The 19,034-nt window shown below is 43.0% G+C and overlaps 1 protein-coding gene across 1 annotated transcript; it reads left to right on the top strand.

Moving 5' to 3' along the window:
- The first annotated feature begins 10,019 nt into the window (after positions 1-10,019).
- LOC138357696 (uncharacterized) lies at positions 10,020-12,302 on the top strand. The gene is made up of 2 exons (XM_069314684.1): positions 10,020-10,330; positions 10,448-12,302. Exons 1-2 carry the CDS (start codon positions 10,127-10,129, stop codon positions 11,504-11,506), a joined length of 1,263 nt encoding a protein of 420 aa, XP_069170785.1. The 5' UTR covers positions 10,020-10,126; the 3' UTR covers positions 11,507-12,302.
- Positions 12,303-19,034: the final 6,732 nt, after the last annotated feature.

Here is a 19,034-nt window from a genome sequence, read left to right as displayed (position 1 = left end):
GTTGTGCGGAACGTTGGTCGACCTGACGGTGGCAGAGCGAATGCCATCTTCGATGTACGAACAGCCCCGTTGGAACTAGGTGTGGACCTAGTAGAGTATGCTGTAAGTACTGTTTTACCTGCTGTCGCTGTCACTCTAAATTATCAGACCCCTGTGTTCCAGGTGCCCGACTCCCTGAAGGACCGCTGGAACGGTACCAGAAATGCCGTTTGTAACCAGCCATCATCGGTGTCACGACACAGGGAAGTGTCGAGTCGACCCAGATCGTGTCGATACCAACCCTTACTAGAGAGAAGTGAGAATATGCCCCTGCTTGGCATCGCAGTGGAGATGCGGACGATTACATCTGGCAGGTCATTGCCTTCTATCTGCAAGTTCCCGTTGTGCCGGAATTGCCCAGTAGGACAGTTCTGTGGACAAGGCAGCCTCGCCGCTCCAGTTTATAAAGCATGTGAGTCCATTTGGAGTTGTGTCCCCGTACTAATTTGGTTTGTCTTCTCTTTTATAGAAACCCAAACCAAATTCTTTTTAATGGGGAGGTGTTATGGACCCGGATCCGACGTCCGAGCACGGAGCAGTGACAACCACGCCATCTGTTGGTCAGCTCCCGAAACCCCCTCCAAATGGACGACGACACCTGGCAAAGACGAAATGTACTGGCCACAAGGGCCAGTTTCCAGTCCTGTTCAGCTCACAACACCGCCGCTGCTGACCTCTGGTGAGGTGGTGCTCGGACAACAACGCCATCTATGGAGTGGATACGTCAGGCGTTTGTGTCTGAGCCTGTAAGTGAGGTGCTTTACTGTGTCCCTGTTATTGATGACGTGTCTGCTTACAGAGTCGACCTGGGACTGCTGTAAGGGAAGTTGAGTCAGTCTACCCAAGGCCGCCGTCCCCATACCAAGTGCTTTGCTGCAGCAGCTGTGAGTCGCCTCCCGGAGGAACACTGTGGTGTTGCCCTGCCAGTGAAGTGGCAGTTGAAGGATTGTCGTACCCGGGACCGACTGCTGGAGACGATTGACCACTGGGGTATTGTGGACAGGAGAGTGATCTGTGGTATCACACGAGGCTCCTGACTAGGGCGCTACCCTAGTATCGCTCGTGGAGTGGCCTGAACAGCGTTGCTGATCTGGAACCTGCCACCAGCTTGCTGGACTTGTGGTTGACGGCCTCCACGGCGGTGCCCCAGTGAAACTGTGTTTTGGCTGGCCTGTGTCAGGGGTAGACTCAGCATGATCGAAGGATTCGTCAAGAGACCACGAGAGCACCGAGGACTTGGCACCGAGACAATCCAGCGTCTTCAGGAGAAGACGACCTTGTATATACAACCCCTGTGCAGTGTTAATACCCCTCCCCCTGTGTAATCTTTTTATATATTATTTATTGGAGGCGGTGCTAATTATAGTATTAAGTTCTTGACTTTATTTCCCTTCCCCTTTAAATTACTTGCGTTACGGATCACATCCCTTGAAAGCCACTACTGGCTTGGGGCCGGATACCCTTCCTCTAACGACATCAGAGTAAGAACCCAGTTGCGACCCGAGAGGGCCGTAACAGATGTGGTGTAGTGGGTTAAGGCGTACTAGTTATGGCAGCTATTGGAAGGTAGTTGTGCTTTCTGGATTCGAGGCCCACTGGTGGGTGTTGTCCAAGGATTGTTACTCTTCACATGTGGTTTAAGCAAGTATGGGTTTATAGCATGGATAAGAGTTCTCCCACATTAACAGTGGCTTGATGAAAAACGTATAGTAACTCCTCACTTGTCTGGTGCCCTTGGGAATTGGGGATATTTGAGGTGCATATATACCTCGAAATCTCTACTTCTTTTAAGGGTCTAATGTGGTGTAGTGGGTTACAGTGTACTAGTTATGGCAGCTACTGGAAGGTAGTTGTGCTTCTTGGGTTCGAGGCCCACTGGTGGGTATTGTCCAAAGATTGTTAATCTTCATATGTGGTTTAAGCAAGTATGGGTTTATAGCATGGATAAGAGTTCTCCCACATTAACAGTGGCTTGATGAAAAACGTATAGTAACTCCTCACTTGTCTGGTGCCCTTGGGAATTGGGGATATTTGAGGTGCATATATACCTCGAAATCTCTACTTCTTTTAAGGGTCTAATGTGGTGTAGTGGGTTACAGCATACTAGTTATGGCAGCTACTGGAAGGTAGTTGGGCTTTCTGGGTTCGAGGCCCACTGGTGGGTGTTGTCCAAAGATTGTTAATCTTCACTTGTGATTTATGCAAGTATGGGCTTATAGCATGGACACGAGTTCTCCCTCATTAACAGTGGCTTGATGAAAAACGTATAGTAACCCATAACTTGTCTGGTGCCCTTGGGAAGTGGGGATATTTGAGGTGTATATATATACCTTGAAATCTCTTCTTCTTTTAAGGGAATGTGGTGTAGTGGGTTAAGGCGTACTAGTTATGGCAGCTACTGGAAGGTAGTTGTGCTTTTTGGGTTCGAGGCCTACTGGTGGGTGTTGTCAAAAGATTGTTAATCTTCACTTGTGATTTATGCAAGTATGGGCTTATAGCATGGACATGAGTTTTCCCACATTACCAGTGGCTTGATGAAAAACATATAGTAACCCCTCACTTGTCTGGTGCCCTTGGGAAGTGGGGGTATTTGAGGTGTATATATACCTCGAAATCTCTACTTCTTTTAAGGGTCTGATGTGGTGTAGTGGGTTACAGCATACTAGTTATGGCAGCTACTGGAAGGTAGTTGTGCTTTCTGGGTTTGAGGCCCACTGGTGGGTGTTGTCCAGAGATTGTTAATCTTCACTTGTGATTTATGCAAGTATGGGCTTATAGCACGGACATAAGTTCTCCCATATTAACAGTGGCTTGATGAAAAACGTATAGTAACCCCTCACTTATCTGGTGCCCTTGGGAAGTGGGGATATTTTAGGAGTGTATATACCTCGAAATCTCTACTTATTTTAAGGGTCTGATGTGGCTTATAGCATGGACATGAGTTTTCCCACATTACCAGTGGCTTGATAAAAAACATATAGTAACCCCTCACTTGTCTGGTGCCCTTGGGAAGTGGGGGTATTTGAGGTGTATATATACCTCGAAATCTCTACTTCTTTTAAGGGTCTGATGTGGTGTAGTGGGTTACAGCATACTAGTTATGACAGCTACTGGAAGGTAGTTGTGCTTTCTGGGTTCGAGGCCCACTGGTGGGTGTTGTCCAAAGATTATTAATCTTCACTTGTGATTTATGCAAGTATGGGCTTATAGCACGGACATGAGTTCTCCCATATTAACAGTGGCTTGATGAAAAACGTATAGTAACCCCTCTCTTATCTGGTGCCCTTGGGAAGTGGGGATATTTGAGGTGTATATATACCTCGAAATCTCTACTTCATTTAAGGGTCTGATGTGGTAAGGTGGGTTAAGGCATACTAGTTATGGCAGCTATTGGAAGGTAGTTGTGCTTTCTGGGTTCGAGGCCCACTGGTGGGTGTTGTCCAAGGATTGTTACTCTTCACATGTGGTTTAAGCAAGTATGGGCTTATGGCATGGACATGAGTTCTCCCACATTAACAGTGGCTCGATGAAAAATGTATAGTAAACCCTAACTTGTCTGGTGCCCTTGGGAAGTGGGGATATATGAGGTGTATATATACCTCAAAATTTCTACTTGTTTTAAGGGTCTGATGTGGTGTAGTGGGTTAAGGCGTACTAGTTATGGCAGCTACTGGAAGGTAGTTGTGCTTCTTGGGTTTGAGGCCCACTGGTGGGTTTTGTCCAAAGATTGTTAATCTTCATATGTGGTTTAAGCAAGTATGGGTTTATAGCATGGATAAGAGTTCTCCATGAGTATAGCATGGATAATGTTCTCCCACATTAACAGTGGCTTGATGAAAAACGTATAGTAACGAGTCACTTGTCTGGTGCCCTTGGGAATTGGGGATATTTGAGGTGCATATATATCTCGAAATCTCTACTTCTTTTAAGGGTCTAATGTGGTGTAGTGGGTTAAGGTTTTTGTCCAAAGATTGTTAATCTTCATATGTGGTTTAAGCATGTATGGGTTTATAGCATGGATAAGAGTTCTCCCACTTTAACAGTGGCTTGATGAAAAACGTATAGTAACCCGTCACTTGTCTGGTGCCCTTGGGAATTTGGGATATTTGAGGTGCATATATATCTCGAAATCTCTACTTCTTTTAAGGGTCTAATGTGGTGTAGTAAGGTAAGGCGTACTAATTATGGTTGCTACTGGAAGGTAGTTGTGCTTTCTGGGTTCGAGGCCCACTGGTGGGTGTTGTCCAAAGATTGTTAATCTTCACTTGTGATTTATGCAAGTATGGGCTTATAGCATGGACACGAGTTCTCCCACATTAACAGTGGTTTGATGAAAAGCGTATAGTAACCCCTCACTTGTCTGGTGCCCTTGGGACATGGGGATATTTGAGGTGTATATATACCTCAAAATCTCTACTTCTTTTAAGGGTCTGATGTGGTGTATTGGGTTAAGGCGTACTAGTTATGGCAGCTACTGGAAAGTAGTTGTGCTTTCTGGGTTCGAGGCCCACTGGTGGGTGTTGTCCAAAGATTGTTAGACTTCACTTGTGGTTTAAGCAAGTATGGGCTTATAGAATGGACACGAGTTCTCCCACATTAACAGTGGCTTGATGAAAAACGTATATTAACCCCTCACTTGTCTGGGGCCCTTGGAAAGTGGGGATATTTGAGGTGTATATATATACCTCGAAATCTCTACTTCTTTTAAGGGTCTGATGTGGTGTAGTGGGTTAAGGCGTACTAGTTATGGCAGCTACTGGAAGGTAGTTGTGCTTTCTATGTTCGAGGCCCATTGGTGGGTGTTGTCCAAAGATTGTTAATCTTCACTTGTGGTTTAGGCAAGTATGGGCTTATAGCATGGACACGAGTTCTCCCACATTAACAGTGGCTTGATGAAAAACGTTTAGTAACCCCTAACTTGTCTGGTGCCCTTGGGAAGTGGGGATATTTGAGGTGTATATATATATACCTTGAAATCTCTTCTTCTTTTAAGGGAATGTGGTGTAGTGGGTTAAGGCGTACTAGTTATGGGAGCTACTGGAAGGTAGTTGTACTTTTTGGGTTCGAGGCCCACTGGTGGGTGTTGTCCAAAGATTGTTAATCTTCACTTGTGATTTAAGCAAGTATGGGCTTATAGAATGGACACGAGTTTTCCCACATTACCAGTGGCTTGATGAAAAACATATAGAAACCCCTCACTTGTCTGGTGCCCTTGGGAAGTGGGGGTATTTGAGGTGTATATATACCTCGAAATCTCTACTTTTTTTAAGGGTCTGATGTGGTGTAGTGGGTTACAGCATACTAGTTATGGCAGCTACTGGAAGGTAGTTGGGCTTTCTGGGTTCGAGGCCCACTGGTGGGTGTTGTCCAAAGATTGTTAATCTTCACTTGTGATTTATGCAAGTATGGGCTTATAGCATGGACACGAGTTCTCCCACATTAACAGTGGCTTGATGAAAACGTATAGTAACCCATAACTTGTCTGGTGCTCTTGGGAAGTGGGGATATTTGAGGTGTATATATATACCTTGTAATATCTTCTTCTTTTAAGGGAACGTGGTGTAGTGGGTTAAGGCGTACTAGTTATGGCAGCTACTGGAAGGTAGTTGTGCTTTTTGGGTTCAATGCCCACTGGTTGGTGTTGTCGAAAGATTGTTAATCTTCACTTGTGATTTATGCAAGTATGGGCTTATAGCATGGACATGAGTTTTCCCACATTACCAGTGGCTTGATGAAAAACATATAGTAACCCCTCACTTGTCTGGTGCCCTTAGGAAGTGGGGGTATTTGAGGTGTATATATACCTCGAATTCTCTACTTCTTTTAAGGGTCTGATGTGGTGTAGTGGGTTACAGCATACTAGTTACGGCAGCTACGGGAAGGTAGTTGTGGTTTCTGGGTTTGAGGCACACTGGTGGGTGTTGTCCAAAGATTGTTAATCTTCACTTGTGATTTATGCAAGTATGGGCTTATAGCACGGACATGAGTTCTCCCACATTAACAGTGGCTTGATGAAAAATGTATAGTAACCCTTCACTTATGTGGTGCCCTTGGGAAGTGGGGATATTTTAGGTGTATATATACCTCGAAATCTCTACTTCTTTTTAGGGTCTGATGTGGCTTATAGCATGGACATGAGTTTTCCCACATTACCAGTGGCTTGATGAAAAATGTATAGTAACCCCTAACTTGTCTGGTGCCCTTGGGAAGTTGGGATATATGAGGTGTATATATATACCTCGAAATCTCTACTTATTTTAAGGGTCTGATGTGGTGTAGTGGGTAAGGCGTACTAGTTATGGCAGCTACTGGAAGGTAGTTGTGCTTTCTGGGTTTGAAGCCCACTGGTGGGTATTGTCCAAAGATTGTTAATCTTAAAATGTGGTTTAAGCAAGTATGGGTTTATAGCATGGATAAGAGTTCTCCCACATTAACAGTGGCTTGATGAAAAACGTATAGTATCCCCTCACGTGTCTGGTGCCCTTGGGAATTGGGGATATTTGAGGTGTATATATACCTCGAAATCTCTACTTCTTTTAAGGGTCTAATGTGGTGTAGTGGGTTACGGTGTACTAGTTATGGCAGCTACTGGAAGGTAGTTGTGCTTTATGGGTTCGAGGCCCACTGGTGGGTGTTGCCAAAGATTGTTAATCTTCACTTGTGATTTATGCAAGTATGGGCTTATAGCATGGACACGAGTTCTCCCACATTAACAGTGGCTTGATGAAAAGCGTATAGTAACCACTCACTTGTCTGGTGCCCTTGGGACGTGGGGGTATTTGAGGTGTATATATACCTCGAAATCTCTACTTCTTTTAAGGGTCTGATGTGGTGTAGTGGGTTACAACGTACTAGTTATAGCAGCTACTGGAAGGTAGTTGTGCTTTCTGGGTGCGAGGCCCACTGGTGGGTGTTGTCCAAAGATTGTTAATCTTCACTTATGATTTATGCAAGTATGTGCTTATAGCATGGACACGAGTTCTCCCACATTAACAGTGGCTTGATGAAAAGCGTATAGTAACCCCTCACTTGTCTGGTGCCCTTGGGACGTGGGGATATTTGAGGTGTATATATACCTCAAAATCTCTACTTGTTTTTAGGGTCTGATGTGTTGTAGTGGGTTAAGGCGTACTAGTTATGGCAGCTACTTAAAGGTAGTTGTGCTTTCTGGGTTCGAGGCCCACTGGTGGGTGTTGTCCAATGATTGTTAATCTTCACTTGTGGTTTAAGCAAGTATGGGCTTATACCATGGACACGAGTTCTCCCACATTAACAGACGCTTGATGAAAAACGTATAGTAACCCTAACTTGTCTGGTGCCCTTGTGAAGTGAGGATATTTGAGGTGTATATATACCTCGAAATCTCTACTTCTTTTAAGGGAATGTGGTGTAGTGGGTTAAGGCGTACTAGTTATGGCAGCTACTGGAAGGTAGTTGTGCTTTCTGGGTTCGAGGCCCACTGGGGGGTGTTGTCTAAAGATTGTTACTCTTCACATGTGGTTTAAGCAAGTATGGGCTTATAGAATGGACACGAGTTTTCCCACATTAACAGTGGCATGATGAAAAACGTATAGTAACCCCTCACTTGTCTGGTGCCCTTTGGAAGTGGGGATACATGAGGTGCATATATTCCTCGAAATCTCTACTTCTTTTAAGGGTCTCATGTGGTGTAGTGGGTTAAGGCGTACTAGTTATGGCAGCTACTGGAAGGTAGTTGTGCTTCTTGGGTTTGAGGCCCACTGGTGGGTTTTGTCCAAAGATTGTTAATCTTCAATTGTTGTTTAGTCATGTATGGGCTTTTAGCAGGGACAAGAGTTCTCCCACATTAACAGTGGCTTGATGAAAAACGTATAGTAACCCCTCAATTGTCTGGGGCCCTTCGGAAGTGGGGATATTTTTGGTGTATATATACCTCTAAATCTCTACTTCTTTTAAGGGTGTGATGTGGTGTAGTGGGTTAAGGCGTACCAGTTATGGCAGCTACTGGAAGGTAGTTGTGCTTTCTGAGTTCGAGGCCCATTGGTGGGTGTTGTCTAAAGATTGTTAATCTTCACTTGAGGTTTAAGCAAGTATGGGCTTATAGCATGGACACGAGTTCTCCCACATTAACAGTGGCATGATGAAAAACGTATAGTAACCCCTAACTTGTCTGGTGCCCTTGGGAAGTGGGGATATTTGAGGTGTATATATATACCTTGAAATCTCTACTTCTTATAAGGGAATGTGATGTAGTGGGTTAAGGCGTACTAGTTATGGCAGCTACTGGAAGGTAGTTGTGCTTTCTGGGTTTGAGGCCCACTGGTGGGTGTTGTCCAAAGATTGTTAATCTTCACTTGTGATTTATGCAGGTATGGGCTTATAGCATGGACATGAGTTTTCCCACATTACCAGTGGCTTGATGAAAAACGTATAGTAACCCCTCACTTGTCTGGTGCCCTACGGAAGTGGGGGTATTTGACGTGTATATATACCTCGAAATCACTACTTCTTTTAAGGGTCTCATGTGGTGTAGTGGGTTACAGTGTACTAGTTATGGCAGCTACTGGAAGGTAGTTGTGCTTTCTGGGTTCGAAGCCCACTGGTGGGTGTTGTCCAAAGATTGTTAATCTTCACTTGTGATTTATGCAAGTATGGGCTTATAGCATGGACATGAGTTCTCCCACATTAACAGTGGCTTGATGAAAAACGTATAGTAACCCCTCACTTGTCTGGTGCCCTTGGGAAGTGGGGATATTTGAGGTGTATATATTCCTCAAAATCTCTACTTCTTTTAAGGGTCTGATGTGGTGTAGTGGGTTAAGGCGTACTAGTTATGGCAGCTATTGGAAGGTAGTTGTGCTTTTTGGATTCGAGGCCCACTGGTGGGTGTTGTCCAAGGATTGTTACTCTTCATATGTGGTTTAAGCAAGTATGGGCTTAAAAAAAAAAAAAAAAAAAAAAAAAAAAAAAAAAAAAAAAAAAAAAAAAAAAACAACGCCGCCACTCACGTCTCTCCACACGACTCCTCGTGGATTGTATTCCACGATAGCCAAAGTTGTTCCGAAGATACCACAGCCCGAAGCTAAGTAAACTATAGCTGGTACACACTGTGCTATACAATAATTGCGATTTAATAAGGAAATAACCCTGTATATCAAATATTCTTTCCTCCAGTGACTTGATAAGAGGAATTAGCTGCCCATTCCTCACTCAATTCCTTTTTTGTGGTGTTTGGAGCTACAAGTTCCATTGTTCATTAGTAATGTTATGTTAAGTGATTCCAAGTACATTCTGGTGCAGTGTATTAAGTATAAATAATATTGTTTTTTTTTCAGCAGTTGAAGTGCATTATAGACAAATTTTATGTTTTCCCCAGACCTTAATCTGAAGTTTCCTTTAGCATTTTATATTAAATGTTACAGTATGTGTTTATAGTACTGTACTCTATAACTTTATTATAAGCTAATTACAGCAGTTGCTATAACATTGCAGAATATTCTTGTATTCTTTCCACAGTGATTATTATTATTATTATTATTATTATTATTATTTACACATTTACAGAAAGTTAATTTGTTTTAAATTCTTGATGCCTTATTGCTACATGTTCTGCATTACATGTTAATTCTTTTGTGTAAATTTTCTACATATTATCCATTATTAAGTATCATATTGTACTACATGTTGAGTGTTGTATACTTGTGTAATTATTTTCATGAAATTTACATCTCTCAGTTTCAGGAAAAAAATTTACTATGCTTTACCTGATCCAATTAATTTACATAACTCCAGTTTCAAGTCATGTGCATACCAGATTGCATATTTAATTTATAATTTTGCTGATTCATATATTTAGTGTGTGTGTGTGTGTGTGTGTGAGGGGTGGAGGCCAGCACAACCACAGGCCTCCCCACCACCGATGGAGACTCAGTCACCAGAAGAACTGGCTACTTCCCACGGCAATATTAACATGGACTCAGAAAACAGCCAGTCAGTCGAGGAGGGTGAGTATCAAGACGTTCTAACAAGGCAACAGAAGAAACGGTTAAGACAGGATGCAAGGCGTAGTGTTGACAGTAATGGTACACTTAACGGAAACGACAAGAGAATGAAGAACGACGCCGAGACTGATGTCGACAAACGGACGGAACGATGTCAGGAAGGTGAGGGTCAGCGGAGATGGAGGCTTCTCTTCCCTGCCTCATGCACGCTGGCCTATCATCAGAAGCTGCTGTGGACAGTCACACTTGGAAGAGAACACCGCAAGTTCGAGCCCCTGCTGAAGGAAGGTGTAAACAGACCTTACTTAACGGTAGGTTCTATGGAGGCAGTGGAGTATCTTACCCAGCAAGGATATGATGGAATTGTTATGGAAATACCGGAGGGGAACGAGAAGCTGACGAAGGTAATTATCTATAAATACCCTCAGATTCTGGACCCCGAATTCATCCTCGACGACCAACGATTTGTGTGGGCCAAGCGTCACCTTATTAAAGGTGAAGCTAGGAGTCAGGTGGTGGCTTTAGTGAGAGGTGAAGTTCCCGAGAAAGTGTTCATCACCGGGGCTGGCTACAGGCATGTAGCAAAGTATGTGGAAGAGCCCATAATATGCCTGAAATGCTGCAGATGGGGGCATAAATCCTGGAGCTGTCAAAATGATCCACGATGTCGTTTCTGCGGAAAGTCTCACCTCTCTATTGTGTGTAGAAACAGACTTAATCTGGGTGAGAAAATAGTTCCCAGATGCTGCAACTCTGGAGGCGTTCACAATGCCAGCTCGGCTGTGTGTAGCAAGAGGCCGAGTATGGGTGTTATCCGGCCGGTGAATGTTACAGAGCAGGCAAGAGCTCTTACCCAGACACCGGGAGCACAGCAAAACAGTCTGCCCCAAACAGCACCAGTGAACCGGACGAATGCGTGGGTAAAGGAGTCTCCTTTACTTCGTCAGGCTCAAGCAACAAGCAGCCACGCCACCACTCAGGACTCCGGCAGTGACAGTGTAACGGTGAGTGAAGTGGCTACTGTGGCTCAGAAAGAGGGTCATAATAATATGGCCAAGGAGGTGTGGGCTGAACTAAGAAAAGTTGGTGAGTTCCTCCAAAATCTTGGGCAGAGAATCGAGTCCATCGAGGCGAAATTAAACGTTCAGGAGGTCAAGGAAATTCACAAAACTGTGAAAGAAAATCAGGATATAGTGGTTGAGGGCAATAATGAAATATTGAGTGCTGAAATGAAAGAAAGTGAAGTGTGTGTGAATGATGGTAGTCGTAGTGAAAGGAAGAACCCTATAATTACACATAAAATGAAGGAATCATTTGGGCCAATAATGGACATCTCAGGGCTGAAAAAATCTCTTGAGAATCGCAATGTCGCTTTTACTGGTGAACTTGGGAGGAGGTGGGAGATGTTATGCCAGGTATGGCTATCATTTAGTGAATTTATAGGGAATGACTTAGGCAGTGAATTGATTAATAATGGATCACCCTAGACTGAAAGTTTTGTCATGGAATGTTAATGGTTTAAGAAACAGGGTTACAGATGTTCATTGTTATGTGATGGGAAATGATATTGATGTTGTAGCTCTCCAGGAGACAGGGGATAGGAATGAAGGCTTATTGAAATTAAATGGTTATAAAGGGTTTCACCTCTTCGCCGCAAATAACATCAGAGGCACGTCAATTTATGTAAAGAACTCCATACCAGCAGAGTTAGTAGAACCGCCATCAAAAACGCAAGGTATAGAGAGTGTCTGTGTTAAATTATCATTAAGGGAAGGGGAATTTATTGTAGTTAATTTGTATGTATCCAGGAACTGCTTCGACGCCAACTATCTACCTGACTGCATTTATACTGATCCTTCACTGGTCATTGGGGACCTTAATGCTCGGCACACAAGCCTTGGGACAGTGGGTAGCATTAGTACTAATGGGGTCAAGTGGTTACAGTTTCTACAAGATCATCCAGATACCTGTCTATTGGGAAACAATGAACCAACTCACATCAGGGGAGGACGGCTTTACTATGCCTGCATTTTAAACTCTCAGGGGATTATGGGGGAAGCTCGGGTTGTTCGGGAACTACTTAGTGACCACTTTGCCTTGAACGTTGAATTACCACTGGGGAAAAAACAAGTCCACTTTCAAAGGAAAAGGCTAAATATTAATAAAGATATGAAAAATTATTTTATTCAAAATATGGGAGATTGGTATCAACAATACACGCCGCTCTGCGTTGATAGTTTTTACGAGGATATGGTCGAGAACATAGAGAAATTAGTACAGAGGGAAAATAACGAGGGCAGGGGAAGCAAGACGCATGGACCTAAGAAATTTAAATATTCCAATGATCAGCAAGTCAAGGGGTGGGAGAGAATGCTACGGAGTGCACATAAAGAATGCATAAAAAATGGAATGAGGGATGAAGAGAAAAATACAATGTTGGAAGTGGCTAGGGAATGCAGTCAGGTGAGGAAGGAGGCGCGGAACAGATACTGGCAAGACTTTGCTCAGTCCATTGGTAATACTAAGAACCTTAAAGACATATGGAGAGCAGTAAATAAAGTCAGGGGTTGTAAGACCAAATTCATTGCTCACTCAGATCCAGGGAAGGTTGCTAATGAGTTAGTAGATAAATGGGCTAGTGCTGCTGGTATGGAGTCCTTACCTGCAGACACGAGAATCACCATTGAGTCATGGGAAAATATTAGAAATGGAGTAACTTTATGTGCCTTAAATACAAGATCTATAGCGTGCACTGAGATAACTCACGATGAGCTACTGGATGCTATAAAAAGTGGCAGCTCTACTGCTCCTGGGAAAGATGGAGTAACGTATGACATTCTTAATTATTTAGCCGGTATGAAACCTAGTCCCTTACTTGATTTGTTTAATATGAGTTATAGAGAGGGAAAGTTACCAAGAAAATGGAAAGAGGCAGTCATCATTCCTATCCCTAACTCAAACGGTGGCTACAGACCTGTCTCCTTAATATCCTGCTTTTGTAAAATGATGGAAAGGATTTTGTTAAATAGGCTACTCTACCTTGTAGGTGATAACATGTCCAGTAATCTCTTTGGTTTTATCAAAGGCAAAAGTACTGCGGATTGTCTCTTAAAGTGTTTGTCTAATATGGATGACAATTGTAGAGTTTTTGTTGATCTACAAGGAGCATTTGATAAAGCCAATGGGGAAGTAATCTTATACGAATTAGCCAATCTGGGAATAACAGGGAGATTGTTACACTGGATAAGGGATTATCTACAAGGCAGAAAAGGTCAGGTGTATTATCAGGGATGCATGTCTGAGGAACGGAGGTTTCAGTTAGGTACCCCACAAGGGGGAGTATTAAGTCCCACCTTATTCAATGTATTAATGAACAGATTAGCATCAGAAATGTATCCTCCAGGGGTCACGACGATCATATATGCTGATGACATTCTTATACAAGGCACTTCCGGGAACAAAATTCAAACTGCTCTTAACATACTTGGTACAACCTGTCACAAGTTAGGCTTAGTTATAAATGCAGATAAAACCAAATATGAGTATAGGAAACGAAGAAATATAACACTTACTCTAAATGGTGTGGAACTGAGCCGTGTTCAGAAGTACAAGTATCTGGGCATGTATGTTGGATACACATGTGAGAGTAAGAATGCTGAAATAAATCATATCAGCACCTTATGTAAAGCCCGTCTGCATCCTCTAAAAGCACTAGCTTTTTCTGGTAAAGGTGTTGGGGTACCTATCTTACGGATGTTATACATAAGCACTGTTCGGTCCCCGATAGACTACGCAGCACCCGTTTTGTCTTACACAGGCCAAGGCAGAATTCAAAAAATAGAGCTGATACAGAACGAGGCTATGAGGATTATTCTTGGATGACAAAGAAATGCAATGATTGAAATAATGAGAATGGAATTAAATTTACAGAGTGTGTGTGATAGAGTCCGTGACATTAACACTAGAGTAGCTATTCGTTTCATGCGGAGAAAAGGAGGGGATAAGCTGTTTGAGAGTGTTCAGATCTGCTTGAGTGACGTACACACTTCCAGGAAACTGAGGGAGACACGCTACACGAGGGGATTAGCTCATGACCTCAGGGAATACGATGTACTTGACTGTTGTAAACCCTCTCGACAGGGTAATATGTCTGCTCCCTGGAAAGTACAGAAAATAGACGTCGAAATTGTACCCCTCAATGTGAAAAAGATTCATCATGAACCGGGACAATTACGGTGTATGTATGGAAGCATGATATCCCGGTTACCAAGAGGCAACAGTTTACATGTATATTGCGACGGGTCGGTGGTGGAGGATGGCAGGGCAGGGTGTGGTGTCCTAATAAGGGAATATACGGAGTTTGGGACTGTGGACAGGAAAATTGAACTCCGGCTTAGTAATTATATATCATCCACACAAGCTGAACTGCAGGCCATTCTGGCGTGTTTGGAGGAAGTACGTCATGACGACAAAAATGTTTTTGTATTTGTCGATAGCCGAGGAGCACTGGAGTCCTTAAACAGTCGAAACCCAGTCTTCATGTCTATAGTTGAGGATTGTAAGAGAAGAATAGCTGAGATACAGCTGAAAGGTTATAGTGTGAAATTCATGTGGATTCCATCTCATGTTGGAATAGTGCTCAACGAGGTGGCGGATGACTTGGCCAAACGTGCCACATCAAAACCACAAATTGACATTGAATGTGAATTCACAATGAGACAAATAAGAAGGAAAATCAGAAATATTCAGGCACAGGCAGGAGTGGAGAGGAGAGGGATAATGTATGAGAGAAGTCTAACCATGCAACACTACATGTATGTGAGTCAAAACACCCTTTTCACTTATGGTAAAAGGAGAAATGCTTGGAGTGACTCTGTGTACATGCGGCTCAGGCTTGGGTACAAATATTACTGGGAATATGGGATAGGCGTTCATGATAATGACACGAAGTGTAAACTATGTGGTATGTTAAGGTCTCACACCCTTGCCCATTATGTTCTTGATTGTCCGTTGATTAATGTATATAGAAACACTGAGATAAGGACTGTTCCTGAGCAAATAGCCTGGATGTGTCACAAAGGAAAGGTTGATGATATTCTTGAGAGATATAAGAATTTTGCACCAAGACTGTAATATTTTGTTGAATTATCCGTATAACTAGGTCATAAAAGTATTTGTGTACGTCTGATACCATACCACTTGTGAAGGAGGAAATGTACATGTTTATCTCTCAGAATGTTTGGTAACAGGTTTATTGTTTGTGATGTGTGTCTATGTATGTACTAACACATTGTACTGAACGGGGTGAGAATAGCTTGAGCTACCTCATCCCTTTGTGTGTATTTTACCTCAATAAACTTATTTCAATTTCAATTTCAATGGGCTTAGAGAATGGACACGAGTTTTCCCACATTAACAGTGGCATGATGAAAAACGTATAGTAACCCCTCACTTGTCTGGTGCCCTTTGGAAGTGGGGATAATTGAGGTGCATATATACCTCGAAATCTCTACTTCTTTTAAGGGTCTCATGTGGTGTAGTGGGTTAAGGCGTACTAGTTATGGCAGCTACTGGAAGGTAGTTGTGCTTTCTGGGTTCGAGGCCCACTGGTGGGTGTTGTCCAAAGATTGTTAATCTTCACTTGTGATGTATGCAAGTATGGGCTTATAGCATGGACACAAGTTTTCCCACATTAATAGTAGCTTGATGAAAAACGTATAGTAACCCCTCACTTGTCTGGTGCCCTAGGGACGTGGGGGTATTTGAGGTGTATATATACCTCAAAATCTCTACTTCTTTTAAGGGTCTGATGTGGTGTAGTGGGTTAAGGCGTACTAGTTATGGCAGCTACTGGAAAGTAGTTGTGCTTTCTGGGTTCGAGGCCCACTGGTGGGTGTTGTCCAAAGATTGTTAATCTTCACTTGTGGTTTAAGCAAGTATGGGCTTATAGCATGGACACGAATTCTCCCACATTAACAGTGGCTTGATGAAAAACGTATAGTAACCCCTAACTTGTCTGGTGCCCTTGGGAAGTGGGGATATTTGAGGTGTATATATATATACCTTGAAATCTCTTCTTCTTTTAAGGGAATGTGGTGTAGTGGGTTAAGGCGTACTAGTTATGGCAGCTACTGGAAGGTAGTTGTACTTTTTGGGTTCGAGGCCCACTGGTGGGTGTTGTCCAAAGATTGTTAATCTTCACTTGTGATTTAAGCAAGTATGGGCTTATAGAATGGACACGAGTTTTCCCACATTACCAGTGGCTTGATGAAAAACATATAGTAACCCCTCACTTGTCTGGTGCCCTTGGGAAGTGGGGGTATTTGAGGTGTATATATACCTCGAAATCTCTACTTTTTTTTAAGGGTCTGATGTGGTGTAGTGGGTTACAGCATACTAGTTATGGCAGCTACTGGAAGGTAGTTGGGCTTTCTGGGTTCGAGGCCCACTGGTGGGTGTTGTCCAAAGATTGTTAATCTTCACTTGTGATTTATGCAAGTATGGGCTTATAGCATGGACACGAGTTCTCCCACATTAACAGTGGCTTGATGAAAAACGTATAGTAACCCATAACTTGTCTGGTGCCCTTGGGAAGTGGGGATATTTGAGGTGTATATATATACCTTGTAATATCTTCTTCTTTTAAGGGAATGTGGTGTAGTGGGTTAAGGCGTACTAGTTATGGCAGCTACTGGAAGGTAGTTGTGCTTTTTGGGTTCGAGGCCCACTGGTGGGTGTTGTCGAAAGATTGTTAATCTTCACTTGTGATTTATGCAAGTATGGGCTTATAGCATGGACAAGAGTTTTCCCACATTACCAGTGGCTTGATGAAAAACATATAGCAACCCCTCACTTGTCTGGTGCCCTTAGGAAGTGGGGGTATTTGAGGTGTATATATACCTCGAAATCTCTACTTCTTTTAAGGGTCTGATGTGGTTTAGTGGGTTACAGCATACTAGTTACGGCAGCTACTGGAAGGTAGTTGTGCTTTCTGGGTTTGAGGCCCACTGGTGGGTGTTGTCCAAAGATTGTTAATCTTCACTTGTGATTTATGCAAGTATGGGCTTATAGCATGGACACGAGTTCTCCCACATTAACAGTGGCTTGATGAAAAACGTATAGTAACCCCTAACTTGTCTGGTGCCCTTGGGAAGTGGGGATATTTGAGGTGTATATATATATACCTTGAAATCTCTTCTTCTTTTAAAGGAATGTGGTGTAGTGGGTTAATGAGTTGTGATTTATGCAAGTATGGGCTTATAGCATGGACATGAGTTCTCCCACATTAACAGTGGCTTGATGAAAAACGTATAGTAACCCTTCACTTATCTGGTGCCCTTGGGAAGTGGGGGTATTTGAGGTGTATATATACCTCGAAATCTCTACTTCTTTTAAGGGTCTGATGTGGTGTAGTGGGTTACAGCATACTAGTTATGGCAGCTACTGGAAGGTAGTTGTGCTTTCTGGGTTCGAGGCCCACTGGTGGGTGTTGTCCAAAGATTATTAATCTTCACTTGTGACTTATGCAAGTATGGGCTTATAGCATGGACATGAGTTCTCTCACATTAACAGTGGCTTGATGAAAAATGTATAGTAACCCCTAACTTGTCTGGTGCCCTATGGAAGTTGGGATATATGAGGTGTATATATATACCTCGAAATCTCTACTTATTTTAAGGGTCTGATGTGGTGTAGTGGGTTAAGGCGTACTAGTTATGGCAGCTACTGGAAGGTAGTTGTGCTTTCTGGGTTTGAAGCCCACTGGTGGGTATTGTCCAAAGATTGTTAATCCTAAAATGTGGTTTAAGCAAGTATGGGTTTATAGCATGGATAAGAGTTCTCCCACATTAACAGTGGCTTGATGAAAAACGTATAGTAACCCCTCACTTGTCTGGTGCCCTTTGGAAGTGGGGATACTTGAGGTGCATATATACCTCGAAATCTCTACTTCTTTTAAGGGTCTCATGTGGTGTAGTGGGTTAAGGCGTACTAGTTATGGCAGCTTCTGGAAGGTAGTTGTGCTTCTTGGGTTTGAGGCCCACTGGTGGGTTTTGTCCAAAGATTGTTAATCTTCAATTGTTGTTTAGGCATGTATGGGCTTTTAGCAGGGACAAGAGTTCTCCCACATTAACAGTGGCTTCATGAAAAACGTATAGTAACCCCTCACTTGTCTGGGGCCCTTGGGAAATGGGGATATTTGAGGTGTATATATACCTCGAAATCTCTACTTCTTTTAAGGGTGTGATGTGGTGTAGTGGGTTAAGGCGTACCAGTTATGGCAGCTACTCGAAGGTAGTTGTGCTTTCTGGGTTCGAGGCCCATTGGTGGGTGTTGTCTAAAGATTGTTAATCTTCACTTGTGGTTTAAGTAAGTATGGGCTTATAGCATGGACACGAGTTCTCCCACATTAACAGTGGCATGATGAAAAACGTATAGTAACACCTAACTTGTCTGGTGCCCTTGGGAAGTGGGGATATTTGAGGTGTATATATAAACCTTGAAATCTCTACTTCTTTTAAGGGAATGTGATGTAGTGGGTTATGGCGTACTAGTTATGGAAGCTACTGGAAGGTAGTTGTGTTCTGGGTTCGAGGCCCACTGGTGGGTGTTGTCCAAAGATTGTTAATCTTCACTTGTGATTTATGCAGGTATGGGCTTATAGCATGGACATGAGTTTTCCCACATTACCAGTGGTTTGATGAAAAACGTATAGTAACCCCTCACTTGTCTGGTGCCCTTGGGAAGTGGGGGTATTTGACGTGTATATATACCTCAAAATCTCTACTTCTTTTAAGGGTCTGATGTGGTGTAGTGGGTTAAGGCGTACTAGTTATGGCAGCTATTGGAAGGTAGTTGTGCTTTCTGGATTCGAGGCCCACTTTTGGGTGTTGTCCAAGGATTGTTACTCTTCACATGTGGTTTAAGCAAGTATGGGCTTATAGAATGGACACAAGTTTTCCCACATTAACAGTGGCATGATGAAAAACGTATAGTAACCCCTCACTTGTCTGGTGC

The sequence above is a fragment of the Procambarus clarkii genome, chromosome 79 (assembly GCF_040958095.1).
Source record: "Procambarus clarkii isolate CNS0578487 chromosome 79, FALCON_Pclarkii_2.0, whole genome shotgun sequence".
NCBI lineage: Eukaryota > Metazoa > Arthropoda > Malacostraca > Decapoda > Cambaridae > Procambarus > Procambarus clarkii.
The sequence above is the reverse complement of the archived record's forward strand: the minus strand, read 5'-3'. Positions and strand labels throughout refer to the sequence as shown.

Coding starts and splice junctions, on each gene's coding strand:
- LOC138357696 (XM_069314684.1), top strand. CDS start 10,127: ATGAAGAACGACGCCGAGACTGATGTCGACAAACGGACGGAACGATGT. Junction 10,331..10,447: donor TAAACAGACCTTACTTAACG/GTAGGTTCTATG, acceptor AAATACCCTCAG/ATTCTGGACCCCGAATTCAT.